The sequence below is a fragment of the Rattus norvegicus genome, chromosome 10 (assembly GCF_021556685.1).
Source record: "Rattus norvegicus strain SHRSP/BbbUtx chromosome 10, alternate assembly SHRSP_T2T, whole genome shotgun sequence".
Taxonomy (NCBI): domain Eukaryota; kingdom Metazoa; phylum Chordata; class Mammalia; order Rodentia; family Muridae; genus Rattus; species Rattus norvegicus.
Window position 1 is genome coordinate 59543890 of NC_141543.1, and position 27913 is coordinate 59571802.

A 27913-nucleotide genomic window follows, 5' to 3' on the forward strand; every position below is an offset into this window, starting at 1 on the left:
GGGGACCGAACCCAGGGCCTTGCGCTTCCTAGGTAAGCGCTCTACCACTGAGCTAAATCCCCAGCCCCATAAAATTTATTTTTAAAGATGAATTATGCCAGGTGGTGGTGGTGACACAAGCCTTTACTCCCAGCACTCGTGAGGCAGAGGCAGAGGCAGGTGGATATCTGAGTTCAAGGCCACCCAGGTTTATAAAGTGAGTTCCAGGACAACCAGGGTTAGAGAAACCCTGTCTTCAAACACCAACAAACAAAAAGATGAATTATGAGAAATGAGGCTTGTGTAATTTGTTTCACAAGTAAGTTTGTTATTTGAGTTTCATCAGCAAAATGGGCAGGCGAGATGGCTGCGGGGTTAAAAGTACTTGTTGCTCTTGCAGAGGACCCAGGTTCAAATCCCAGCACCCACATGGTTCATAACCACCGATAACTTCAGTTCCAGAGGATCTGATGTCCTCTTTTGCCTTCCATGGGCACTATTTCTACATGAGGTATGCATATAAACATGCAGGCAAAATACATAAAAGAATACATATAAAAGAAATAAATCTAAAAAGAAAAGATTTTTCCAGGGTTGGTGATTTAGCTCAGTGGTAGAGCGCTTGCCTAGCAAGTGCAAGGCCCTGGGTTTGGTCCTCAGCTCCGAAAAAAAAAAAAAAAGAAAATAAAAGAAAAGATTTTTCTTAAAACAAATTCTGCAAACATGAAGAAGTTTCTCATTTAGAGCACAAAGACAGAGGCGGACTGGCCCAGAGGAGGCGTTTGTGTCTTTGAACAACTAAGCTTAACTGATCCTCTTTCCTCAACCTCCCAGGAAGCTGGGGCTACAGGTGCTTGCCATGAAGCCAGACTTCTGTTTCCATACATAAAACATTTCAGCCTGGTTTACAGAGCAAGTTCCAGGACATCAGGGATACGCAGAGAAACTTTATCTCAGAAAAGAGGTAAAAATGAATAAATAAATCTTTATAAAAAAAAACTTTTAGCTCTGCTCCTGAGTATTTATTCATTCCTCCTTGAGAAGGAGCAGACTGGGTGGATGACGGTTGAAGAGGCGTTAGACAAAGTAAGTGGTACTGTGGTAAGAAATCCACAGTTCGAATCCCGCTTACAACAGACTTCTTTGCTCCTCAAGCTCCACGTCATTGTTTCCTTGGGGTTTGTCTCGTGTCGTTCTTGCTGCAGAGTGTAGACCAATGGCACAGATACCTTCTGGAATGTTACAATGCTGTGTCAAAGAGAAAAGGAAGTATAGCCAATCAGACACTCGCTCTTAGAGCCCCCTGTTGGAAGACAAGCACCACCCTCCTCTGATCACATGCATCTGGCCATATCAGCTATTTTTTTTTTCTCATCGCTGTGACAGATGAGCTGACAGAAACAAAAGGGGAAGGTTTTATTGTGGCTCACCATTCAGGGGATGCTGGGATGCTGTCTGTCACAGTGGGAGTGGCTTGTGGCTGTGGTAGCTGGATCTTACAGTGGTTGGTTATGTTGCGGGGGAAGGAGCAGGAAACAGAAGGCCCTTGTCTATCTCCAATTACCCTCTACCTCTGCTAAGCCCTGTTTCCCATAGTTTGTACAACCTCTCAAAACGGCCAGCAGCCAGGCCCCGAGTGTTCAAACACACGAGTCTAGAGAGGACATTTCACACTCCAAGCATAACACTGACTATAAAGCAAAGCCAGGCACCTGCTCCTGACTCCAAGAGAGCATCCACAGTGTTCCTAGAAGAGGAACTGCAACCTCGCCGTCAGTGGCCCCTATAATTACCATAGTAGGTTTGGGAGAAGGAGCATGTGGCCCAGCCTGCTTCGATGGCTAGCTCACCTGAGGTTGAAGCGTCCATGCTACTGCTGTCCTATGTCACACAGTAAAGTCTCTCATGACAAGACGTGACGAGAAAAGTCATGTGAGTTGTTTTCCTTTTTTTTCAATTTTATGTGTATGAGTGTTTTGCCCACATGTGTGTCTGTGTACCACGTGTGTGCCTGATGTCTGCAGAGGCCAGAAGAGTCTGTTAGAGTCTCTAGAACTGGAGCCATCATGTAGGTCCTGGGAATCAAACCTGGGTTCTTTGGAAAAGCAGCCAGTGCTCTTAACCTTTGAGCCATCTCTCTAGCCTTTCAGGATGAGTTTTTTCCCTTTCCCCACCCACTCAGGATGAGTTATTTAAAAGCACCATTTAGGGCCAGGCAGTGGTGGTGCACATCTTCAATACTAGTGCCGGGAGAGAGGCAGGTGGATCTCTGTGAGTTTGAAGCCAGTCTGGTCTACAGAGCAAATTCTAGGACAGTCATGGGTACACAGAGAAAGCTTGTCTCAAGAAACCATAAATACATAAGTAAATAAGTAAATGCATTAGTAAGTAAATTAACTAATTAATTAATTAAAAGCCCATTTAGGGGCCAGACGCATTAGTTAAGAACACTGGCTATTCTTCCAGAGGATCAGCGTCCAATTCTAAGCACTCACATGGTAGCTCACAACCATCTGTAACTCCAGTGCCAGGGAATCTGGTGTCCTCTTCTGGCCTCAGTGAACACCAGGCATGCTTTTAGTGCATAGATATACACACAGGAAAAATATCCATACATATAAAATAATATTTTTATTAAGTAGAGCGCTTGCCTAGGAAGCGCAAGGCCCTGGGTTCGATCCCCAGCTCCGAAAAAAAGAACCAAAAAAAAATATTTTTATTAAAATAGCCCATTTGATGTTATTTTAAAAGGAGCCACATATGACAAGCATCTTCAGAAATGGGGACTAGTGCAGTGGTAGAGCACTTGCCTAGCATGCGTAGGCCATAAATTTCAATGCTCAGCACATTAAAAAGATCAATAATAGCTTCGTTTGCCAGAAGAAAGCGAGTCTCTTTCCATTCCCAGCGCAGCCACGGCTCATGGTCCCAGGAAACACCTGAAGGGCATAGTTGCTCCAAAACATTGGATGCTGGGTAAGCTGACCGGCCTGTTTGCTCTCCGTCCATCCTCTGGTCCTCACAAGCTAAGGGAATGCCTGCCTCTGGTCATTTCCTGAGGAACAGACTCAAGTATGTCCAGACTGGAGATGAAGTGAAAAAGATTTGCATGCAGTGATTCATTAAGGTTGATGGGAAGGTCAGGACCGATATAACCTACCCTGCTGGGTTTATGGTTGTCATCAGCACTGAAAAGACTGGAGAGCACTTCCGTCTCATCTGTGACACCAAGGGTCACTTTGCTGTTCATCGAATTAACACCTGAGGAGGCCACGTACAAGTTGTGCAAAGTGAGAAAGATCTTTTGTGGGCACAAAAGGAATCCCACATCTGGTGACCCATGATGCCCATACTACTCGATACCCTGATCCCCTCATCAAGGTGAATGACACCATTCAGATTGATTTGGAAACAGGCAAAATAACTGACTTCCTCAAGTTCCACACTAGGAACCTGTGTATGGTGACTGGAGGTGCTAACTTGGGAAGAATTGGTGTGGTCACCAAGAGAGAGACATCCTGGATCTTTTGATGTGGTTCATGTGAAAGATACCAATGGCAACAGCTTTGCCACTTGGCTTTCTAACATTTTGTTATTGGCGAGGGCAACAAACCCTGGATCTCTCTTCCCTGAGGAAAAGGAATCCACCTCACCATTGCTGAAGAGAGAGACAAGAGGCTAGCAGCCAAACACAGCAGTGGGTGAAATGGACTCTAGGAGACATGCTGGAGAAGCATTTGTACTCTGGCTACTACAAGCCTTTCTAGGCAACATGCTAGATTAAACAGCATGATGAAATAAAAAAAATCAATAATAATAGTCTTAGTTACATTTGTATCTGCTTGACTCCTATGTACTGACTCCTGCAAGCTGTGTTAGCTGTGGAGAGGTAAACAAGTAATCCTGTCATCCAAGTCAAAAGGACACTTGTTCTAGATCCCAGGGACGGGGGTCATATGGAAGATCAAATCCAGGGCCTCACGAGTAATAGTCAAGCTGTCCCCTACTGAGGCACATCCATGTTCGCTGTCTTGTTTTACTGAAGAGAAATATAATGTAGGTAGTAAAATCTATGCGCCTCTGACTATTGCTGCAGAGATGAGAGAATGAAGCCAATTCACACCAGTGCATTTGTGCTTCGTGTTCTAAATGCTTAGTCTAGTCTTAAATAGAAAGATAAGCCATCAAGCACAGACACGCAAACCTCGTACCTGCACTTGGAAGAGTGAAGCAAGAGGTTTGAAGACAGTCTTGGCTATGTAGCAAGTTACAGGCTAGTCTGAGCTAGCTACATATGGTGTGATTTTGTCTAAAAACAGCAAACACACACACACACACACACACACACACACACACACACACACACACACACACGGGAAAGCCATAATCATGATCCAATTGAACCAAGGCTGTTGTAAGAAGCAAGCATACTTTAGTGTATATGCCTGTCCTAGATTGGTTTTCTACAATATAGAAATCCATCAAATGTACAGGAAGGGATGAGGAGAGGAAGAGCTTCCAGTGAGGTAAATGACATTCCTAATGTCTGAGGGAGATGCAACTTTAATGAAGAGTGAGTTAATCAGGACTCTGTGGCTAATACCAGGCCAGGAGATTCCAGCCAGCACTTTAGTATTCTGTAGTACTGAGAACATGAGATTCAAGCTTCCCGTGAGATCTGATCCTGTAACCCAAAAGGAGATAATAAGACCTTGTTTCCCTTTGTTACTTCACAACAGCTGCCTGTAGGTTTATTTTACCTCTTCAGCCTCCACACAGGGACATCCCCAGCCACCCTACATTGGCCTCACATGATGGCCCAGACAGGAGCTCCCTACATCCATAGACTACTCCAGTGGACCTTGTGGGTTTTGAGTACAGTGATTCCTTGGTATCCACAGAAGTTTCCAGAATCCCTAAAGATACCACAACTTCCCAAGTTCTGGAGTCTTTCACAGCTTAATATTTTCATAGAGCCTACACACTTCCTCCCATACACCTCTACTGTATCTAGACTACTTATAGAACCAAGCACAAGGAAACACTATGTATGTAGTTGTAACAATGTATCACTTAGGGAGTAACGGACAGGCCTCAATGTGTTTAGTATGGATGGAAATTTTCCTCCCTTAATCTTTTCAACCTGCAGTTGGTTAAATCCACAAACACAGAACTCCTGACTTGGGATCTTGTGGATACAGAGGAATAAAGGTTATCATTTAAGGGTGACCCAGGAAATGGGAAAGTCTCACCCAGAGTAGGAAGAGTGCCAAGGAAATGACAAAAGCTTCCTTCATGACCTTACACAACACTGAGATTGCCTCCAGCCTCCCATCTGAAGACTCCAAACTTCACAAAGGAGCTCACTGGACTACAGTTGCAGCTCAGTGGCAGGGAACATGTTCAGCATGCCAGGTCCTCCATTAGATCCCCAGAGTCGGGCATGGGTTGACAGGTCATTATATGCAAATATGATTGTACATTATTCCATGTTCTATCCTTTAGTTTTTATTTGCTTAAAGATTCATGGGCAGGAGCAGCAGCATTTGCAAGTTTCAGACGCAAGGTCCATAAGCCCTCCCCACCCTGGCCCCAGCACCCTGCTAGTCAGCCCAGTCCAGCCATGATCAAGTCCACCCTCATCTTCAGCCAGCAGCAGGCCATCAGGGAGATCTCCCATTTGTTATCTAAGCAGGATGATAATATAATTTCCTAGAAAGAGGATCCCAGTGTTCCGGCTTCAGCCATCTATCTATCGGAGTTAAATCTTAGTAACTGGAGGATCTGACCACAAACTGACTTATAGACGTTGTATTATCTGTATAGCCTCCTCGGAAAGTGAACTTGGCAGTTTTAGATCTAATTCAAGTATTTGTGGAAATATTGGACATTTTTTAAGATTTATTTATTTTTATTTATTTAATGTATGTGAGTGCATTGTAGCTGTCTTCAGACACAACAGAAGAGGGCATCGGATCCCATCACAGATGGTTGTGAGATACCATGTGGTTGCTGGGATTTGAACTCAGGACCTCTGGAAGAGCAGTCAGTGCTCTTAACTGCTGAGCCAGCTCTCCAGCCCCTGACAATTTTTTTTTTTAAAATGGACAGCATTTCATGTAGACAAGGTTCACAATACTCTCTCAGAAATGGTGATGGGAGAGTGGCATTGGAGACACACACAGATGAGGCTTATACAAATTGGTGCATAAAATAAAGGGGAGGTGGGGTTGGGGATTTAGCTCAGTGGTAGAGTGCTTGCCTAGGAAGCACAAGGCCCTGGGTTCGGTCTCCAGCTCCGGAAAAAAAAGAACCAAAAAAATAAATAAAATAAATAAATAAATAAATAAATAAATAAATAAATAAAGGGGAGGCCTCTTGCCTGAGGCAAGCTCAGTGGAAGACGCAGCCCATGCTGGTCCAGGTTAAAGAACATGAATAATATAAATCTTCCCCAGATCCCAAGAAATGGTAACATTACTGACACAGGAATAAAGGAGCCAAACCTGCCCTCTATTAAAAAAGATATGTAAAAGGTTACTCCAGGGTACAATCCAGGGAGAAGCCATCTAAGATTACCTGACACAGTGAGAAAAGTCTTAACTTTGGCTCTTGCTTTTAAGCCTTAGTAGAAGCTGCATGAAATCAGTGTGAAAGTTCAATGTTGCATTTATTGCTCAATTGGCTAAAAGAAATTGAGTAGTTCAAGTGTGTGTGTGTGTGTGTGTGTGTGTGTGTGTGTGTGTGTTTCTTTTCTAAATTGCATTTTATTTACAATTTTTTTAAAATAATAAAGTGTTAAAATATATGAGTAAATGAAGACATTCCTGTACCCACATGAAGCCACGTCTCTGTGTTTTGGCTAGTATAGTATTTTTTAAAATGACATGTTTCTTTAATTATGTACACCATTCTTTAATTCTTTCTGGTGTTTGTCATAATTGTTTAAAGAATGGAGTATGTATTACATGTAGACACAATCTTTTCCTAACTCGAGTAACTTCCAAGATAACTGAAGAAAAGAATCACAGGCGAGCAGAGCTTGATGGCAGACATGTGTAACTTCAGCACTGGGGAAATTAAAGCAAGAAGACTGCAGATTTGAGGCAAGCCTAGACTACATAGACTGAGTTCCAGGCCAGCCAGGACCACATAGTGAGACCCTGTTTCAAAGAAACAAACAAACAAAACTATGTGGCTACTTATTTTTTTAAATAAATCTTTTTTTTTTAAACATTTATTTATTTATTATGTATACATCATACAGCTTTCTGCCTGCATGTACACCTGCAGGCCAGAAGAGGGCACCAGACCTGATTATAGATGGTTGTGAGCCACCATGTGGTTGCTGGGAATTGAACTCAGGACCTCTGGAAGAGCAGACAGTGCTCTTAACCTCTGAGCCATCTCTCCAGCCCCAGTGGCTACTTATTAAACATCAACTATGTATTGAGTGCTGTTCTTAGCACTTTGTGCATATTAATTCTTTTTAAGCCTTTCAATAATCCTGTAAATCATGTATAAATATTGTCATCATCATTATATGAATAAAGAGACTGAGACACTGAGTCGAGAAGTTAAGTGAAACAGCTTATAGACTGTAGAGTGGATGTTGGAGCATAGGTCGGCCACCTCCAGGGTGCATGTTCGCTAATCACTGCCTTACTTAGCATATAGGATGCTGTGGCCCCAAATCAACTTTCCTAAGTTCTCCTTCTGGGTATTCTTTATGTGTATTTTCAGAGATTCATCCCTGCAACAGACTAACTACCCACAAAACTGCTCAGAGAATCCCTGCATTCTCAATTTAAGTAGACAGTAAATGAACAGAATAACATCTGAGTTTGGTTCAGTGAATCACGGGACCAGGTTGGAGGAAAGGCGGGATCAAGTGATTTTACAGGTTTTGTTTGAGGACACGGCCTCACAGTGTAATCCAGGCTAGCCACAAAAGTGCCAGGAGGCCAACGAATAAAGGACAGATCTATGTAGTGGATTTAGCCTAAAATGCTTGCATTCTAACGTTAATTACACTCCCCAAAAACCTGCCTACACGAGTGTCTGCACACAGCTTCTGGGAACCTGCCCCCAGTTCATTCTGATTGGTAAATAAAGATGCCAGCAGCCAATGGCTAGGGAGGGTAGACAGAGGCGGGACTTTAGGATTCCTGGGTTTGGAACTGGGAAGAGAGAAAAAGGAAGGAAATTTGTCGTAGTGGGAGAATGTGGAAGAGAAGACACCATGCCTGAGTGTGTGCAGGACAGAGAGGCTTGGCCACCATGTGAAGGAGCTGGGAGATCCCTTTGGGTCCAGAGCAGCCAAGATATATAGAGTTTAGTAAGTAATAACGGGATTATTGGCAGGAGGTGGATTAACCTCATGGAGGTTAGGCAGTGGCTCAGCAATTAAGCTGATTAGGGCATATCAAAATATAAACACTAGGGGGGGGGTGCGCTCGCTCGTGCGCGCGCGCGTGTCTTTCACTCGGGAACGTAAAACATTGAGGCAGGTAGCGAAATCACTGCTGGGATTTATATGATATTTAATTCAACATATTTAAGTCTGTATGAAGTGAAATTTATTGGGAGGTAGGGAAGATTTGCTGACAGAATCAGATTCTGAGTAGTAGCTAAAATAAGCAGTCCACTGTGAGGGAAGGGTGTGTATTTTGGATAGGACAAAGTGTTTTTATCCAAGATCAAATGTACTTGGTTTACCTTAAGCCAAGGGAAGAGTTAAGCACATTCCTGGTGCAGGTCAGACAACTCTACAGACCGCCTTAGCTGCTTTTATGTTTATAGTTCACCAAGAAAGCAGACTCAGTTACTTTGAAGCAGTTCCATGATTGACTTGCCTTGCTTGGCCTCCCATGGTGTGACCACAGCATCCAAATACATCAACTTCTGAGAAAAGCTTTATTTAACTTATTTATTGGTTAGTGAGGGTTTTTTGAGACAGGGTTTCTCTGTGTAACCTTGGCTGTCCTAGAAATCACTCTGTAGACCAGGCTGACCTCATCTTCACAGAGACCTGCCTGCCTCTGCCTCCTGAGTGCTGGTATTAGAGGCCTGCACCACCATTGCTGGCAAGGAAAGCTTTATTTGAACTCACCGGATATGCTTGCTTGCCCTGGTGCTCTAGGGCTGTGGCAGAGCAGAGAGGGCATGGCAAAGGGAATCTGCTTACCTCATGTCTGATAGGAACCAAAAGAGAAAATGGTCAAGGTTCCACTCTTCCTTTCAAAGGCCGTCAGTGCCCTATAACTTCTAGTAGGTCCCACTTTCTAAAGGTTTCCCCCACCAACTAACCTTGACTAAGCCTTCGGTGCATGCCCTTCAGGAGACATTTAAGATCCAAACCTGTGAGATGTGGTGGCACAGGTATGGAGTCCCCATATTCAGAAGCTAAAGCAGAGAATCAGTGCCAACCCTTACCAGCTCCTAGCAAGATTCAAATACATAAAGCAAATAGGATCCCAACCATTACACAGCTCAAAATAGCCATAGTTCTGTCAAGCAGAGTCAGGCAGACAGCCCAGGATCTGAGATCTCCTGTGAAGACTCAAGAGGAAAAGAGTATACTCCCAAACGAACAGTTCTCCAGCTAACGCCAGCACGGCCACGCTGCTTATCACGTTAGTCATTCGAGAGAACCCAATCACTAAGCTAGGTGTGGTGGGTCCACATTCAGACCCAGCACTTGTGAAATGGAGGCAAAAAGATCCAGAGTTCAAGGTCAACCTCACAGAAGTTTGAGGCCAGCTGGGCCTCGTGCACACACACACACCCACACACAACCCCCACACGCTTCAGTCACTAAATGCCCAAAAGACAGTATGGCTCTCTAAAGGCATGGCTAGCAAGAGCTGGGAGTCACTGAAGTTTATTTATCCTACTCACTGAAAACCTAAGTTCCCTCAACTTGTCATCCTTTAGTTGGACCTCAGTAACTAATTGGGTTTTTTTTTGTTTGTTTGTTTTGGGGGCTCGGGTCTCACTGTGTCTGTGGGCTAGCCTGATATTCTCTGTACATACCAAGGTGGCCTCAAGTTCACAGAGATCCTCCAGTCTCTGCCTCCCTAGTGCTGGGATTAAAGGCACACACAACCATACCCAGGTTCTTGGGTTTTTGTTTCTTTTGTTTTTGTAGTTGTTGGTCATTTGTTTTTGAGACAGGGTGTCCCTCTGTATCTGAGCCTGATCTCAAATTCATGGCAATCCTCCTACCTTGGGCTCTCACATCCTAAGATTACAGGCATGAGCTACCAAATCTGGCCTGACTTTTATAAAGCTTTTAGAAACATATGCCCATGTGAATCCACTTTTAGGGTCCTCCAAGTGCAAGTCAGGAGGCCTGAAGCTTAAGCTACAGGAAACCATATGGGTTCTGGGGGTTGAACTCAGGTTGTCAGGCTTGGTGGTAAGCATCCTCACCTGCTGAGTCATCTTGCCAGCCCCAAGTTTGTACCTCATGTTAAAGAGGGAAAGGGTTCTCTCTGGTATGGCGGCTCATGCCATTAACCTCAGTAGCTGGGAGTTTGAGACAGGAGGATTAAGAGAGTGAGGTCAACCTGGGCTAGGTCAGATGTCATCTCCTCCAGGGTCTCCCTGTCTCTCTCACCCCACACCATTCTGTCACAGCCTTCAGGGAGTGTATTTTCTTTGTAACAGTGCATCCCAACTTCATCCTACCCATTAATGTGTTGATTTCAGAATCTACTCAAACCAATATAGGCCCCCTAAGGCGAAGGGCCCTTTTTACACTGTCTTTTTTGTCTGCCAGAACTATGCCTGGCACATAAGAGGTGGTCAAGGAGCAGGCACAGAATAGAATCAGACACTTGACTGGTCTGTGAAAGGCCTTTGTTGCTGACTCTCTGTTCCTTTGACCTTGGACTGTACCCTCTAACCAGTTCCAACCACTGTGACCCTGCCCTCTTTCCCAGTCTCCAACAACCCTAGCAACAGTAGCTGTAGTCCACTGCAAACATGGCTCCCTTAAGAAACTGCAGGAGCCAACACACTCCAGGCAGGCCTTGTACCTGCTTCCTGAGCCCTAGTTCCAGCGGAGACCACACCTGTTCATGGCACCGGTGCAACCACACTCTGCCCCCACACAAAACTTTATTTGTAGACCACTGCTCTTTCCAGCTCTGAAGAGCCCTGGTATGATGCCACCGACATTTATTGAAGGTTTCCCATGTGGCTGGCACTTTGCTGGATGAAAACTATGGACACGCAAAGTGCCCTTCTGTCTTCAAGTCCCCAGAGTCATTGTACCCCTCCCATAGTCATCCGGGCAGTCTCTATCTGGGCAGGTTGTCATGCATGAAGGAACAGTATTGCACAGTTGTGAAGATCTAGGAAGCCCTTGCCACAAGCCCAGCAACTCTCTGTTCTACTGTCTTCGCCTTCACCTCTCCAGCACCACACAGGACAGGTTCTCCAGCACAAACCTTGGTTGAGTCTGAGCAACACCACCAGTTCTCTATTCTCTCCTGAGTTCAGCCTTCTGCTTCTGAAAGGATCAGGATAGGAGAGGCTCAGGATTGTTGCTGGCTGGCCTGGGATCCACCTTGCTCTGCAGCCTGAGGCTGAGGCTGGCTGGCATCACGATGACAATTCAAGCTGGGAGATGATGCATAGCAGACATGGATCACTGAGGTCAATGCTTGGAACAGGAAGAGGCCCACAGACTGCAGAGGATCTCATTCCCCAACTGCTTAGTCCTCAGTGCCTTCCTTGGCAGGCCACCAACTGCTTCACGATACCACCCTTCAACTGTCATAGAACCCAGAGAGTACCAAGAGACCAGAATCCATGGCTCTCATCACAGCCCCAATCTTTAGGCAAGCTAAAGATTGGTACTCTCTTTTAGAACTCAGGGCATATGGCTTCTTTGTAGAAAATGAGAGGATAAACAGGAGAGAAAAAGAAAAAGATGTATTCAGTCACCGACAGGAGAGGTATGTGCTCTCTCTCTCTCTCTCTCTCTCTCTCTCTCTCTCTCTCTCTCTCTCTCATAGACACACACACACACACACACACACACACACACACACACACACACACACACCATTCAGCACAGTTGCCTTCCTAGATACACATATACATGGACATACATGCACTCATGTTCTCTGAGGTGCAGTCTCCACTCTGGATTCTTCTAGAAGAAAGAAAGTGGTTTAAGCGGGCAGAGAAAGTAGCCCCAAAACAGAAGTATTAGATTAATTTAATACTTCCTATACTCAAAAAGCAGGACCAGTAGCTTCTGTAAAACCAAGAATGATTACTTGGGCCTAAATCACTTTGGCTGGATGGGTCCCATCCCATCCCTGTTGTCTATAGGACAGACTACTCCAATGACACCATTTCTCAATACAATGCCCCTGCTTCATCTTCCATGGTTGTAGACATACTGTGATGCTCACTGGCCAGGGCCTCTGTCTCCATTGGCAACACAATTCGAGCTGTCCCCATTCTTTCTTGTTGTGGGCTTATATGGTCTTGTTTCATTAGCTGCTCTATTCCTATTGGTTGCCTCTAGAGGTAGTGTTTCCACTGACAGCAGATAAATGGATGGATGGACAGATGGATGGTTGGATGGATGGATGGGCAGACTTTGTCTTCCCCATGCTGCTGCCAGTGTCCCAATCTGTTCCTCCCTAGGCTGCCCTAAGGTTGAGGGGTGTCAGGAGTGTCTGAAGAGGGTCCTGCAGCCTCAAGGAGCTTCTGATGCTGGCGAAGATGCTTTCTCCTTTCATGTTCTCCTGTGACTTCACACACCAGTTGGGCAGGGAAAGCTCCAGGAAGCCCCTTAAGCCAACCTGAGGAGGGGAAAAAGACTTGTGTAGAGCAGGCCAGAGGTCAGGTGATAGAATTGAGGGAGGGGATCCTCAGGTCTCAGGACATGGTGGGTTGGGGATTAATGGAGAAGACCAGAACATTCAACTTCAGTCACTAGTGCTACTGGAAAGGACATCAGCATCTGAGAGGGTCTGTATCAATTCTGTGCTGGGTCCTAAGTGACTGCCCTTGTCACTCAATCAGAAGAACTTCTGAGCTTGAGAGCTGGCTCAGCGGTTAAGAGAAACCAGTGCTCTTCCAGAGGACCCAGGTTTGATTCCCATTACCCACATGGTGACCCAGACAACCATCTGAAACTCCAATCCCAAGGGATCCAGTGCCCTCTTCTGACTTCAGCAGGCACCAGGCATACGCATGTGCACAGACATACATACAGGCAAAACACCCAAACACATCAAATAATAAAATAGATAAATCTAAAAAAGAAAGAGAATAAAGAAAAGTAAACGTGAAGAAAGAACCCTTGTAAAGGACTGCAAGATCTCATCTCTCTTTTCTCTGTGACCTCCTGTGCTTCCCTCATTCCCTTCTCTGGATCAGTCTAGGCACACTCGTGTCCTGCCAGGTCCTTTATTGCACAGCATGTACTCGGCCTTTGCCCTCCCGCTGGTCCACTCGTACTCGTCTGGACACAGGTGGATCTCAGAGTTCGAGGCTAGCCTAGTCTACAGAGCAGGTTCCAGGACAGCCAGGGCTGCACGGAGAAACCTTATCTTGAAAAACAAAAATAAAAAAAAAAAAGAAGAGAGAAGGGGTCTCACTATGTAGCCCTGGCTTGCCTGAAACTCACTGTATAGACCAGGCTGGCCTTACCTGTGCCTCCCAAGTGACAGACTGAGAGACCAACACCAGCTCTGAGAGATCAACACCAGCGCCACCACACCAGGCTCACTTATCCTTCCTTCCCTGTCTGCTTCCTCATTAGAAAGCTTGCTTCAGGGGTTGGGGATTTAGCTTAGTGGTAGAGCGCTTGCCTAGCAAACGCAAGGCCCTGGGTTCAGTCCCCAGTTCCGAAGAAAAAGGAAAAAAAAAAAAAAAGAAAAAAGAAAAAAAAAGAAAGCTTGCTTCAGGGCCAGCTCGTGGCTCATTAGCACAGCATTTGCCTATCCTGTGTGAGGCAAGGCCTAGATCCCAGCACTGCCTAGGGGAAAAAATCTTACCCAGAGCAGAGCAGGATACATTATGTGTTTGTCTCCTGATGTTCAGTAAATGTTTGCTGAAGGAGTAAATGAAAAACTCTTGCTCACCTTCTGGATTCTTGTGCAGATGCTTTCGGGGAGCCTTGGACTCCAGACTTTGCCCCTCAGTCTTGGAAGGTGTAGATGGCTCTGAACATAGCTCCTGGGAACACTCTGGTGAAGTGTGGGTAACACTTCAGTTGGACCCCTCGCTCTTCCTAGATGCCATCCCATATTCCCCTTAGACTCACATTTCTTTCCCTCCTCCCTTTGACAGATGCTTACCACAGTCCTCATAGATGGTGTCTGGGGAACAGGGAAGGGGGCCTGGGGTAGGGAAGGCTCCTAGCCAGCGCTGCATGTCTGACCTAGTGGTGAACATAGGAGGTAAGGGGGTTCATAGTTGGCCCAGAGATACTCCTGGGGGAAGAAGGGCAGCAGAGGAGAGAGAACAGAAATAGAATATAGAGACTGAGGGTCCTAACAGTGGCTTGCTTGTCTGCATGTTTTGACAAGGCTGCCCAAGCTGGCTCCCCATTCATGGTCTTCCTCCCTATCCCAGTCTTCCCAGTGCTCAGATAATAAAGGTATGCCACCAGACTGGTTTGTTTTCTTTGGCTGCTGAGGACTGAGTCTCAGGTGTGCTAGGTAAGCTCTCTACAACTGAGCCATATCCTCAGCCCCCAAGAGTGTTTTCTACAGACATGACTCACAGTGAGGCCGCTTGGAGTAGCCTGTGGGTGGGGCGGCCCTGGTGGTTGCTGAGAAGCGAGAGTCGGAATGTAGGGGGTCCAGATGGGTCAGGAACCTGCTGGGCCTGCACCAGGGAGCGATGGGCATAGTCCAGAACCTGCAGCCGCTGCCCACTGCCCAGGGAAGAGGGCGTTCAGAGGAGAGCAAGGGTCCTGCTAGATGCCTCTTTCCTACTTAGGCTCAGGCTCCCGCCCCTCCCACGCAGGACCCACCTCTTGGGCTGAGTTATAAGCAGCAGGTCACTGAAGAGCAGCAGGCAGAGGGGAGTGAAGCGCGGGCGGGAGGTGAAGAGCACACCACCCCTCCGACACCCCAACTCGGTCAGCTCCCCCTGCAATTCCAGGCGCCGTGACCAGGAGACCAGCGGGAGAGCCTGGGAGACGAAAAAAGAGAAGGCACTAACCTCGCAGCAAGGTGAGGAAAGGCTAAAGGAAGAGTCTAGGCGGGACTAACCTTGACTTTGTGAAAGCGCAACCTTTGGGTGAGTCGGATGAGCTCTTCAGTCTGCTTCATGCGCCCCACCTCAGCGCTGCAGCGCTCAATGATCTGGTGAGGAGGATCCAGTCACCCATCCCAGCATATTCCCCTCCACTTCCCCGCTGCCACTTGGCACCTCTTCCCTCCTCAGCTTCCCTTCTGCCCACCTTGCTCACAGCACCCAAGGCCTTCTGGGCATTCTCCTGACGACTGGACCCCTCCTCTGTCTGGCTTAGGATATTCTGGAAACAAAGAGAAAAGGAACTGAGATCATCCTCTGCGCCCCTGAGATTCTGAGGTGCTGTGGACGCAGCCCAGCTTTGCCAAATGTTCGGTTTAGGGGTGAGACCTACCAATACCAGCTGCCAGAGCCTGAGCAAGTCAGGTTAGCTCTCAGAGCCTCAGGCTGGAGCTGATGTCTACTTAGCATGTTAACATTATGAGGTATCGAGGAAGTGATATATAAAGAGGACATAGCATAGGTCCTTGGCACATCATAAATGATAGTGGGGGGTGTCTTTTTTTTTTTTTTCTTTTTTTCGGAGCTGGGGACTGAACCCAGGGCCTTGCGCTTGCTAGGCAAGCGCTCTACCACTGAGCTAAATCCCCAACCCCCCCCGCCCTTTTTTTTTTAATTACTAGCCTAACAATAGAGCAGGACAGTTAGAAATGCCTGAATTTCTATTTATTTTTAGTGTGTTTGTTTTTCTGAGATGACTTTTTTTTTTTTTTTTTTTTTTTTGCTAAGCAGCTCTGGCTGGCTTCGAGGTGTGAATCCTTCTGCCCAGCCTCTGGAATGCTGGGATTACAGGGGTGCACCATCACAGCTGGCTCCGTCCACTATTTTTACATGACCTAGGTCACGTTATTCAAACTGCACCTCAGTTTCCTCCTTTATAAAGTCTGATAAATCATGGTTTCTGCCCTTCCACACTTGTCACTGGGGTTATACATGTGTGGAACATTTAGAACAGGGTCTCTAACGGCACACTCAGCAATCAGCGAGTTAGTGTGGTATTATAGTTACTATGGCGTCTACATGAACGCCAGACAAGGCTGAGTAAAACTCAAGGGAACTGGGGTTGGCAGCTCAGTGGCAGAGCCTGTTTAGCGTGAGTGAGGCATCAGTTTGATCCTCCCACAGATAAAAAAGAATTAAACTTGAAAGAAAGAAAGAGAGAAAGGAAGAAAGAAAGAAAGAAAGCCAGCCCGGCTGGTGCACAAGCCTTTGATCACTGCAATGGGGAGGCAGAGGCAGGTGGATGATCTCTATGAGGCCAGGATACACAGAGAAACCCTGTCTCTAAAAAGTAACTAACTAACTAACTAAATAACTAAATAACAAAAATTTATCCCAACACTCAAGAGACTGGGGCAGAAGACTGCAAGTTTGAGGCCAGCCTGAGCTGTGTAGTGAGTTCTAAACAACAACAACAATAACCAAACAAAAACAAAACAAACACCAAAGCCAACCGTCTCAAAACAAAGGAAGTAGATTTCCTTTTTCCCCATCACTGAGCTGGAGACGCTTCACATTGAGATTCCAGTACCACCAGGCATGGAAGCGCAAGCCTTTAATCCCAGCACTCTATAGGAACAGGCAGGCAGAGCTCCGAGGCGCCAGGCATGCCTGGCAGGCAGACCAAGGCAGCCAGAACTACATAATGAGGGAGACCTTGTCTAAAAGAAGAAAAAGAAAGCTGGACACGGGCTTCTAGGCCCAGCACTGGGGATCTCAGAGGCAGGTAGGTCTCTGTGTTTGAGGTCAGCCTCATCTACAGAGCAAGTTCCAGGACAGCCAGGGCTACACAGAGAAACTCCATCGTGGGAAAAAAAAAAAAAAAAAAAAAAAAAAGGAATCAAAGAAACAAACAAAACAGTGTTTCTCGAAACCCCCATTTTTCTTTCTCAGTATTATCCCACTGAGGAACTTTTTCATTTATTATTTTAATCAGTTACATGGGAGACTGTTCAAGGCCTACCTTTATACAACCTAGGCAAACTGTCTGCAGCTCTCAGCCTACCTTACAACCACCATAAAAATTGAATTTTATAGATACACTGTAAATCTTCGCATTTACCACGGTTCTTTGAAGTTCACAAATACTGGAATAGCTAAGGTTTGGGTTTTTTTTTTTTTTTTCAGTCCTCCCCAAAACTACTGTTGGTTCCTTTGGAAATCTCAACTAGTTCGAAGCTAAGCAGAAAAGTCTAGAAGGCCTTTTCTCTAAACCAATCTGTCCAGTCCTGTCCCCGGCCCAGCCTGCACCCCAGGCATTGAGGGAACTGAGGGCCGTTCAGAAGATGTCGTCCTGAGAAGACTTCTGAGATCATGGTGGGGTGGGAAATAGTGATAACTAGACCAGACGCTTTGGAGAGTTTCCACAGCGGGGTGGGTTGGGACAGGAGCCACTGAGACAGTACCTGTAACAACATCCGGAGGCGGGTGATGCGCTGGAAGGGCAGTAGCAGGAAAGATGGCAGTGGGAGCCGCTCGCATTTGGGGAGGCTCTGTAGCCTGCGCAGCTCCGCAGAGAATCGCACGTTTGTATCCCTGCAAGGAAAGCCCAGTTGCTTAGGAACTGCCTGAAGTGGGGCCCTGAACGCCTCCAGCCAGCTCTGGCCTCAGCCTTAAGATTTCACAGCTTCCTCCGACTCTGGGATACAGAAACCCCTTATCCATAGCTTTGCGTTCCTAATATCAATTATCCAGCACCTTTATTTTTTTATTTTTTTTTTCTTTTCTTTTTTTCGGAGCTGGGGACCGAACCCAGGGCCTTGCGCTTGCTAGGCAAGCGCTCTACCACTGAGCTAAATCCCCAACCCCGGTAATCCTTATTTTACTTACTAAAGTCCACAAAGTACGAGAGTAGCGACGCTGACAATTTTATTACATTATACTGATCTAATTTTCTATTTCATTATGTTATTATTTATCTATTACTGGGCCTAGTTTATAGATTGTCTTCGCAGGTATGTACATTTAAGGTTCAGTACTATCCACGGGTGGTTTTGGAACACATTCCTAGGGAGAAAGGAGAAAGCTCACATAAGGCGGCTATACGTCTCCTCTTGATACTGCTGGTTCCGAACGTAATCCACATACACGGAGAAAGGACCAACTGCGTGGGCGTGCACCACGTCACACAGGTCAGAGATGTGTGGGGAGGAACGAACACGTGACAGCAGTGTTCCTAGAAACCTGAAAGTATAGAAAAAGCAATTGATGGACAGAAAGCCTGCTTTTCCAGGTTTTTCAGGGTGAGTGAAAGGAAAGATGCAGAAGAGGGAGGAAGCCAATGAGGATGCTTGCGGCCCAACACCCAGATTCGTAGGAAGACAGGGCCCCACTGACCGCTCACTGACACTCTGGACTCTCTGCACATTGGAGAAGAGCGTATGATGATCCCGAGGAGTGAGGGTGTCCCGGAGAGCCTGGCTCAGGACGAAGGTGTCGGTCAGCAGCCTCAGGGAGCGCAGGTAGGAGGCCTCTGATGTCACCACCTCAAACAGGCTCTAGCCAGGAGAGCAGAGCCACAGTAGAGGGGGCAGCCAGCCACCTCACAACCACCCCAGGACTCAGGTCATGTACCTTCCCTATCCCCTATCCCACCCTTCTCAGTTCCACCCAGGGGTACCCACCTCCTGCATGCGCCTTTCCTGGGGGCTTAGACTCTCTAAGAGACCACTGCCTCGCACAGCCGGGAGCTCCTGCCACAGAGTGTTTCGAGGTCCAGGGAGCCTGGAGAAGGTGGGAGCTTCTCCAGGATTAGCTGGAGAGGGACCCCCATCCTCACCCACACCCCACAGCTCCTCTGACAGCACAGCTGCTCGGTAAGTCTGGTATAAAGGTTCTGGAAGGTAGACAGAGAACATCAGGGAAGTCCAGGGCCCCAGAACCCTTCCTTCCTGCCTGTCACAATAAAGACCTACCGTCCTGCAGGGGCAGCTCCCACTGCAGCTCCTTCAGCCCCTCCAGCCCTTCCTCCTCCCTGTAGAGAAAGAAAGGCATACATGTGGGGTCCACGTGTGGAAGTAATTCACAGGATACCAGAAGAGAGAGATGCACATTGTATGGAGGGACCCTGACAGCTCCCCTGATCAAATCCCATATGTTTGTGCCTGTTGCAGGGGAGGCCCTTGACAAATCAGGTCCTATACATTCCTGCTATCTCGACAACAGTGCAGCAGATACTTCCAAGTCCCTCCCCCAGCCCTCTCACATATGCCCATTGTCTGGAAGGTCTTTGTGGCTTGATCAAACTCTCACAAGGGTGGCTCCCTGTCTTCCCGCTCCCGGTTGCCTGTCATTCACTGAAGTTACAAGCTGCTGCAGTAAATATCTTCTAAACAAATGTATACTATACTTGGGTTATTCTGGTTTAAAAATCAACAAGTCTAGGATGATTAGCAAGCCCAGAAAACAAAATGGACGATTATGGGTACCAAACAGTTGTGCCAACAATAATTTTAATAGAGGATTTGAGAAATGGCTCCAGTGGTTAGGAGAATGTACTACTCTTTTTTTTTTTTTTAAGATTTATTTATTCACTATATATAAGTATACTGTAGCTGTCTTCAGATACACCAGAAGAGGGTGTCGGATCCCATTCTAGATGGTTGTGAGTCACCATGTGGTTGCTGGGATTTGAACTCAGGACCTCTGGAAGAACAGTCAGTACTCTTAACCACTGAGCCATCTCTCCACCCAAGAATGTACTACTCCTGCAGAGGACCTGAGTTTGATTCCCAGCACCCACATCAGGTGGCTTACACTGCTCGTAAACTCAGCCTATGATGTGTGTATGTGAGTGGGGGGAGAAGGTACCTGTGTCTGCACTCACACTCACACATATTTAAAAATAAATTTTAGTCAGGCATGGTGCTGCATACCTTTAATCCCAGCACTAGGGAGGCAGAGGCAGGAGGAGTTATGTGCATTTGAGGCCAGCCTGGTCTACAAAGCAAGTTCTAAACATCAAGGACCACAGAGAAACCCTGTGTCTGAAAAAAAAAAAAAAACCAAATGAATGAATGAATGAATGAATGAATGAATGAATAAATCTTTGAAATATTTAAAATATAAACTCACAATAAGAAAATTTAAGGGGTTGGAGATTTAGCTCAGTGGTAGAGCGCTTGTCTAGCAAACGCAAGGCCCTGGGTTCGGTCCCCAGCTCCGAAAAAAAGAAAAAAAAAAAAAAGAAAAGAAAAGAAAAGAAAAGAAAAATTTAAGCAGAACCTGGTCCTGCCTTTTGTGTCTGTTTGTATGTTGCTTTGTTTTGGTTTTGGTCTGTTGTTGCTGTTGCTTTGAAAATGAACTATGATACATATCCCAGGCTGGCCTCAACTCCTGATTTTTCTGCCTCAGACTGTTGAGTGCCTCAATAACCTGATATCGGGTTATTATCCCTCAATAACCCAATAGAACAGAGACATGCTTATCCCTATTTCTTAAGGACTGAGACCCAGAAAAGAGAATTTATTTAAGGTTGCATAACTAACAAAGAACATAGGTCAGATTAGAAAGCTGGGCTCCTTATTTCTGGATCCCTGACCCTTTCCTCTTCTACCTGGATAGGGTAGTATTCATCGGACTTGAAGGTTAGTCTACCCTTAGGTGAGAGTGGGGTAAAGCTAGGGGAAGCAAAGGTGAGGAGTTCAGTACCTTCCCTCCAAGGCTACCGGAGGAGGAGCGTTCTGAGGAGCTTCTTCAGGTCTGTCCCCTGGAGAGAGAAGCCAGAGTGACCAGAGCTAACCTCCAGACACTGAGCCCCAGCCCTAAATGAAGACTGACACCAAGAATACCACTCCCCTTAACTCCAGAGCAGCAGACGGTAGAAAAACGAAAAGTCCAGGGTGTGGTAGGGGGGTAGCTGGCCACTCAGCCCCACCCCCACCCCACAAATCCCACCCTCCCCCACATCCCACCCTACTCCGGTGTTCCCCAAAACCCAGAGAGCCTATCACTCCAGCCCCGCCCCCTCTCCCTACCTTCCCAGGCCTTTGGAGCTGCTTGGATTCCATCTTCTGAAGGCAGTTCCAGGTCCGGCTGTGGAAGCTCCCCAGAGGTGCTGGTGTCCTGTCTGACTCTAGTTGGCTTGGGAGGCTTGAGGGGAGGTAGGAGTTTGCGCTCCGCAGTGGAGCGATAGGATGTGAGCACAACTGGAGGGTGACTGATGACTGGAGGGTTGATACGGGAGCGGGAGGCTCGGAGTGGAGATGCCCGGCAGGGAGCCCTGAGGATGTCGTCAGAACTTCCCACAGGCACCCATCGGAGCTCCAGGCCGGGTTTTGCTACATGGCAGACACAGGGACAGCATGGAGGGCAGGCCAGGGCAGCATCTGTGATAGAAGGGGTTGCCTAAGCAAGAAGTCCTTGGGGCCTGCCTCATTCATTTATAACTCCTCCCACATCAAGGATCAACCCAGGTATCTATAGATGTCCTGCACCCTGACTGTCTGCAAACTCTAAGCAACAAAGAAAATAAATTTCTCAAACATAAAATCTACATTAGAAACGTTACCCCTTTAAAGTCTTTAAACATTGAAAACAAAGAGCTATGTTAAGGTCACCCCGCTGCACCCTGTGCTTACCGGGAGTGCCATTCTCCTGGGACCCATTCCCCGAAAGGCCGACTTGGAGAGTCTCTTTCTCCCCATTCACATCCGTGCTCCCTTGGGAGCACCGTTCCAGGGAGTCTGCCGACTGGGCCTTGCCTTCAGCTCCCCATTCAAACTTGCCGGCCAGTCTGCGAACCGTGCCAGGGGCTGAGGCAGAGCCATCCTGGAGAGGCACGGGGCCCAAGGGCAAAGGTGTTCGGGAAGATCCAGAGGGCTTGGGCGGGGGTACCGGAGAGCAGGGAGCTGGTTCTGGGGAGATGGAGCGCCGGGACACTGGGCTGGGACTTGGTGTGCTGGAAGGTGAGTCAGGGGAAGTCTGAGAGTCCAGGCTGGCTCTAGAAACTGAGGGAGGCAGAAGAGCAGGGGGCTTCAGGGAACCCGTGGGGGGTTCCCAGAAGATGGAGGTGCACACTGAGGCTGATGCATCATTGGATATTTGAGGAAGTGCTTTCGGAGAGGAGCCATTGTGCGGAGGCCCCGGGGAGTGTGGAGCCCTATGCCGAGATGGGGGTCGGGGGCGGATGATCCGAGGGGGCTTCAGGGTAGGGGGCGTTGCTGCAGGGAGAGACTGAGCTGACATTGTCTTCTGAGTGTTTCCAAGGAGTGGGGTGTTCTGCGGAAGTCATCCCCTGAGGAAGGTGGAAGGAAGAAACTGCCCCTCAGTGTCTCCCTGGGTGGGTGGACTGAGGCCATCTGAAGCCACGTTTTTTTTTAAGTCAGGAGAGAAGGCTGGTTACATTCCCTCTCTTCTTCATCTCTACTGTCTTCTTTCTTCACCCCTCACCCCTCCTCATTCTGCCCCTAGGCCCTCCTGAGCAGCTTTTCCTTTTTTAAGACAGAGTCTCTCATTCTGCATCCCAGATTGGCCTCAAAACTTCTGTTCCTCCTGCCTCAGCCTCTGGAGCTGTGCCCCAATGTCCTGCTATCCTTTGATTTCTGCTGTCACAGTCAAGCCAAGAGGACACAGTGGGGATAAGGACAGGCCATTGGGAAGGATGGGAAAGCAGGGGTAACAAGATTCAGTGAGGAGAACTCAGCTTGCTGGTGTAGTCACCATGTGTAGGAGTTTATGTAAGCCAGTGTGCCCTGTTATCCACTGTGTTGGATTAGTGGGAGTTGGGGAGTTGAGTGTGCACTGGGAGGCTGTGCTGTGGAAGAGTGGAGTCAATTGTGGCTGGTCACAGACACATCAAGAAGCGTGTGGTGCGAGCACAGTGCGTGTGCGTGTGCGTGTGTGTGTTTGTGGTGCCTGAGCCGAGGGATGTATCACTGTTTCCCTACTCTGGGTGCCCCTCCTCCCCCCTCCCATTTCCCAGTTCCTCTCTCCCGGACTCTCCCTTTCCGGATTATTTTTAGTCTCCTTTTCCTGCCATGAAGATTCCTGGAGCCTCTGACCCCAGGAGACCAGGAGGCCCCAGCCTGGTCTCCTCTGCTTCCCATCCTTATTCCTGCTATACCTGGGTCTGGTCATAGAAAGAAGCTCCAGTGGGATGCTGGGTCTAATGTCAGGGAGGTGGTTACGAGTCCAAGCCAAGGCACAGAACCAGCAGCGCAAGGACGGTGGGACCTGTGCTGCTCTTCCTCTTGAGGACCAGGAGGTTGGGAAGCAGAGCTGGGACACAAGAGAGCCTCAAAATTCCCTATAGCAGTCAGAAATCAGAGCCTTCTAAGTCCCAGGTTAAGTTCTTGAGAAAGGATGGGTATTGGAGACCCCTTAGATGGCAGCTCACTCAGTGCCAGTAAGCCAGCCACTCAGTGCGGTTACCCAAGCTTGGCCTCCCGCTCCCCAGCTTCTGCCCCTTTGGGGAACCCACCCTTCCCCATCCTAGGTACCTTCAGTTATTTCCTTCCCCACTCCAGACTGAGGCCTTTACGAGCCCAGATAGTCCGGGGGCCCCAAGCACTTACCCTCCAGTTCCCTCCACTCCCAGTCACCTCCGAGGGCTGAGTGAGTAGGGGCAGGAAACAGGAATCAGATCCTCCTCCCAACCGGACACCACCACCCCCAACCACACCAAGCTCCACATGCGCACACCGGGCCTAGAGGATGTGAGGAATCTGGCGTCCAAGGTGTTGGAGATTAAAAAGCCTGGAACTCAGGTATGCAGAGGAGGCCATTTTACGTGTGCACCTTCACCTGTACTGCTGTGCGACGTGGGTGGGTGCGGGTGGGGGTGGGTGGAATGTTCAAATGAGGGTAGGCAGCCTTGGTCATGCAGTACGGCATGACCATCCTCATGCCTCCCTCTTAGCTAAGGGATGTCTGTCTGGCGTACACAACCGTCTTCCCTATTTCCAACCTATTGTCTTGGTGTGAGCTAACCACACTTGCACTGAGGGAACCTCTCTTCTTCACCCTTCCCCACATCTGTAAAGGCCCCCAGGAGTTTACCTTTATGGTTTGAGGTAGTTTTTGTTTTCAGCTCATCTTCCTGTCCCCTCCGAGCACCAAAGGCTGCCCAACCTCACCAAATAACTGTTCCTCTGTCTCTGAGGCGGGAACTGAAGGCCCAGATTTCCATCTCCACAGAGGAAACCAGTTCCTCGGCCCCACCCAGCCATTGTGTCAGACCAGGGGTGGGAGTGTTGAGGATGGTGGGGAAGGGGATTCTCTAGATGCACTATTCTGCATTCCCAGTTTCTCTGAGCCCCAACTCTTAGAGTTGCACTCGGAGGCTCCCACAGTGACTGTCCTAAAAGTCAACGCCTGAGGGGAAGGGAAGACAGGTCGTGGAGTGCCTGCCACCTTTAATTTGCTCTCTGATTAGGAAACTGAGCTTGCAGGGCTGGGAGCATGTCGTAAAAACAACTGAACGGGGTGGAGTGAACCCTACCCAAGCCTGGGAGGGAGGCTGCTGGGAGTTGCAGGGGCAGGTCCCTGTCAGATGTCACTCCACAGGAACACATCCAGATACTGGGAAGAAAATCAGGTAAGTTTGTATTCAAAGATGGTTTAAACCCCTTCTTGCTGAACGCCAAAAGCCTAAAGTCTAAGAGACTACACAATCTACCCTATTTCCCAGCTTCTCCTTTCAGACTGATTCCTACCTTAGGATCTTTGGAGTTCTGCCTAAAGCCTGAAAATCTTCCCAAGAAATCTCCATGAAGCATTCCTGCACGTCCTCCGGGCAGCTGGAAGAAACTTTCTCAAAGAGGCCTGTTCTGGCTACTTTAAAATTTCAGTCCACTGGGCTACCTGGTCAGGCCTCGTCTCAAAAAAGAAAGGAAAGAAGGAAGGAAGGAAGGAAGGAAGGAAGGAAGGAAGGAAGGAAGGAAGGAAGGAAGGGAGGGTATGAGCTAGCAGTAGAGCTCATTAAGTGGTCTGTGAGGAAACTAAGGAGGCTGAAGGCTCAGTGGTTAGGAACACTTCCAAACAGACTTCCCACAGACACCATCTTCTAGCCTCCAAGGGCACCAGCATGCATAGCGTGCACACACACACACACACACACACACACACACACACACACACACACACACAGGCACATAAATGAAAGTAATCATTAACGAAGAAGAAAGTAAGGCCTGAGAGATGGCTCAGCAGTTAAAAGCACTTCTGCTTTTCCAGAAGACTCAAGTCCAGTTCTCAGCACCCACACTGTGCAGCTTACAACTGCCTGTCACTCCAGCTGCTGGGGAATCTAACACCTCTGGCTTTCCTGGGCATCTGTGCACACAAGCACATATCCATATAAAAGCAAGCACACACCCACGTGCTCATACACCCAAATAATTTTTATATTGTTAAATATAAAATAAACCTTTCTAAAAAAGAATTTAAGGGGGCTGGGGATTTAGCTCAGTGGTAGAGTGCTTACCTAGGAAGCGCAAGGCCCTGGGTTCGGTCCCCAGCTCCGAAAAAAAGAACCAAAAAAAAAAAAAAAAAAAAAGAATTTAAGGAGGAGCCGATCATAGTAGTGCACACCTTGAATCCCAGCACTTGGGAGGCAGAGGCAGGTGGATCTCTGTGAGTTTGAGGCCAGCCTGGTCTACAGAGCAAATTCCAGGATAGCCAGAGACTCTGTCTATAGACAAACAAACAAATAGAAAAAGAAAGTAAGAAGGAAATAAATAAAAGAGTAAAAAGAAAGATGGCTGGGTACGAGGTCCTCACACTTGTCCAGCAAGCACTTTACCCTTGAGTCTTCTCTCAGCCCCAACATCCCTTAGTAATCATACGTGTACCATCCCATATGCTGAATTTACAGACTGTGACTTCTCTCTTTATACTAGAGAGTAACCCTGTAGACATTTGTCTGTCTTATTTAACAATGTGATGTATCCCGGAAGTCCTGAAACAGTATCAGGCATGCACACAGTAGGTGCTCCACAGAAGCTTAGTGATGGTTTGGTTTGGTTTCTTTGAGACAGGCTTTCACTGTGTGGCCCTGACGGTGCTGGAACTCACAGACATCCCTTTGCCTCTGCCTCCTGAGTGTTGGGATTAAAGTGTGCACCACTACCATGTGGCTTTTGTTTTGTTTTGTTTTTTTTTGAGAGAAGGGTCTCTTTGGGTTGTGCAGTCTGGTCCTGCCCTCATGAGGGGACACACCTTTAACCTCAGCACTTAGGGTAGGAGGCAGCAGTTAATCTCTGTGAGATTGACTCATTTATATGAGTACCACCAGGGTCTACATAGTGAGACCATTTTTTTTTTTAAAGATTTATTTATTTATATGAGTACACTGTCGCTGTCTTCAGACACACCAGAAGATGGCACTGGATCCCATTACAGATGGTTGTGAGCCACCATGTGGTTCCTGGGAACTGAACTCAGGACCTCTGGAAGAGCAGTCAGTGCTCTCAACCATTGAGCCATCTCTCCCGTCTCTAGCGCCCCCAACCCCCTTTTTCTCTGTGTAGCCTTGGCTGCCCTGGTACTCACTCTGGAGACCAGGCTGAGCCTGAACTCATAAAAATCCACCTGTCTGTGTCTCCCAAGTGCTGGAATTAAAGGTGTGCACCACCACCCCACCACCCCACCACCCCACCACCCCACCACCCCACCACCCCACCACCCCACCACCCAGATTGAGACCCTATCTTTTTTCTTTTTTTTTTTTTCTTTTCTTTTTTTCGGAGCTGGGGACCGAACCCAGGGCCTTGTGCTTGCTAGGCAAGCGCTCTACCACTGAGCTAAATTCCCAACCCCCCCCCCTTTTTTTTAAGATTTATTTATTTACATGAGTACATTGTAGCTGTCTTTAAACATACCAGAAGAGGGCATTGGATCCCATTATAGATGGTTGTGAGCCACCATGTGGTTGCTGGGAATTGAACTCAGGACCTCTGGAAAAGTAGTCAGTGCTCTTAACTGCTGAGCCATCTCTCCAGCCCAAGACCCTATCTAAAAAACAAAAAGACCTTGAGAGGATCTTGAGTTCAAGACCAACCTGGTCTACGGAATGAGTTCCAAGGCAGCCATGGCTATACAGAGAAACGCTGTCTCAAGAATCCAAACAAGCAAGCAAACAAAAAGCTGAACTGAAAATTGTTGAGTAGAAGTTTTATCTCTGCACAGTCAGCATATGTATGAGGGAAGGAAACACATCCATCATGTAGGGCTCATTAGGGGGCCATGCACCTGCAATCATATCTTCCCTACCACAGTGGACTGTGTCCCTGAGCCGTCGCCAAAATAATCTTCCCCTCCCTTACATTGTTGTTCTGTTATTTTCTCAGCAGGTAAAGGCATTTGGTGTGCAGGCCTCATGACCTGGGTTGGATCCCTGGAACCCACATAAACAAACAACTATACAAAGTTGTCCTCTGACTTCCACATACATGCCGTGCCCTGCATCTGCACTCCAGTGCTCAGAGTGTGTGCACACACACAGAAATGGTATTGATATTAAAATGTTTATTTATTTTTTATGTAAGTGAGTATACTGTCGCTCTCTTCAGACACACCAGGGGAGGGCATCAGATCCCATTACAGATGGTTGTGAGCCACCATGTGGTTGCTGGGATTTGAACTCAGGACCTCTGGAAGAGCAGTCTGTGTTCTTAACCACTGAGCCATCTCTCCAGCCCGG

The 27913-nt window shown here is 47.5% G+C and overlaps 1 protein-coding gene, 1 long non-coding RNA gene and 1 pseudogene across 6 annotated transcripts; 2 read left to right on the plus strand and 1 right to left on the minus strand.

Moving 5' to 3' along the window:
• Window positions 2841-3778, plus strand: Rps4x-ps7 (ribosomal protein S4, X-linked, pseudogene 7; annotated as a pseudogene).
• Arhgef15 (Rho guanine nucleotide exchange factor 15) lies at window positions 11087-24382 on the minus strand. Of its 4 annotated transcripts, none has more exons than XR_015630355.1 (18): window positions 24271-24382; window positions 23787-23822; window positions 23336-23518; window positions 21852-22507; window positions 21249-21599; window positions 20923-20980; window positions 19188-19246; window positions 18897-19108; window positions 18610-18770; window positions 18304-18456; window positions 17679-17808; window positions 15422-15496; window positions 15231-15323; window positions 14990-15150; window positions 14738-14841; window positions 14310-14392; window positions 14094-14198; window positions 11087-12806 (listed from the first exon to the last, which is right to left on the minus strand). XR_015630355.1 is itself a non-coding variant. In XM_087570409.1 (18 exons), exons 4-18 carry the CDS (start codon window positions 22456-22458, stop codon window positions 12655-12657), a joined length of 2553 nt encoding a protein of 850 aa, XP_087426535.1. In that variant the 5' UTR covers window positions 22459-22507; window positions 23336-23490; window positions 23787-23822; window positions 24271-24382; the 3' UTR covers window positions 11087-12654.
• LOC134480814 (uncharacterized) lies at window positions 23902-27752 on the plus strand. Of its 2 annotated transcripts, none has more exons than XR_015631739.1 (3): window positions 23902-23978; window positions 24647-24808; window positions 27561-27752. It is a non-coding gene; the product is annotated as an uncharacterized LOC134480814 (long non-coding RNA). The 2 variants fall into 2 exon arrangements; XR_015631740.1 differs by lacking the exon at window positions 27561-27752 and adding an exon at window positions 24902-25724.
• The last annotated feature ends 161 nt before the right edge of the window (window positions 27753-27913 follow it).

Excerpts from the sequence above, each read along its gene's own strand:
- Arhgef15 (XM_087570409.1), bottom strand. The coding sequence starts at position 22,458 with ATGTCAGCTCAGTCTCTCCCTGCAGCAACGCCCCCTACCCTGAAGCCC. Across the intron at positions 15,324-15,421 it reads CCTTGGGTGCTGTGAGCAAG|ATCATTGAGCGCTGCAGCGC; the intron begins GTGGGCAGAAGG and ends CCTCCTCACCAG. Across the intron at positions 15,151-15,230 it reads TGCGCTTTCACAAAGTCAAG|GCTCTCCCGCTGGTCTCCTG; the intron begins GTTAGTCCCGCC and ends TTCGTCTCCCAG.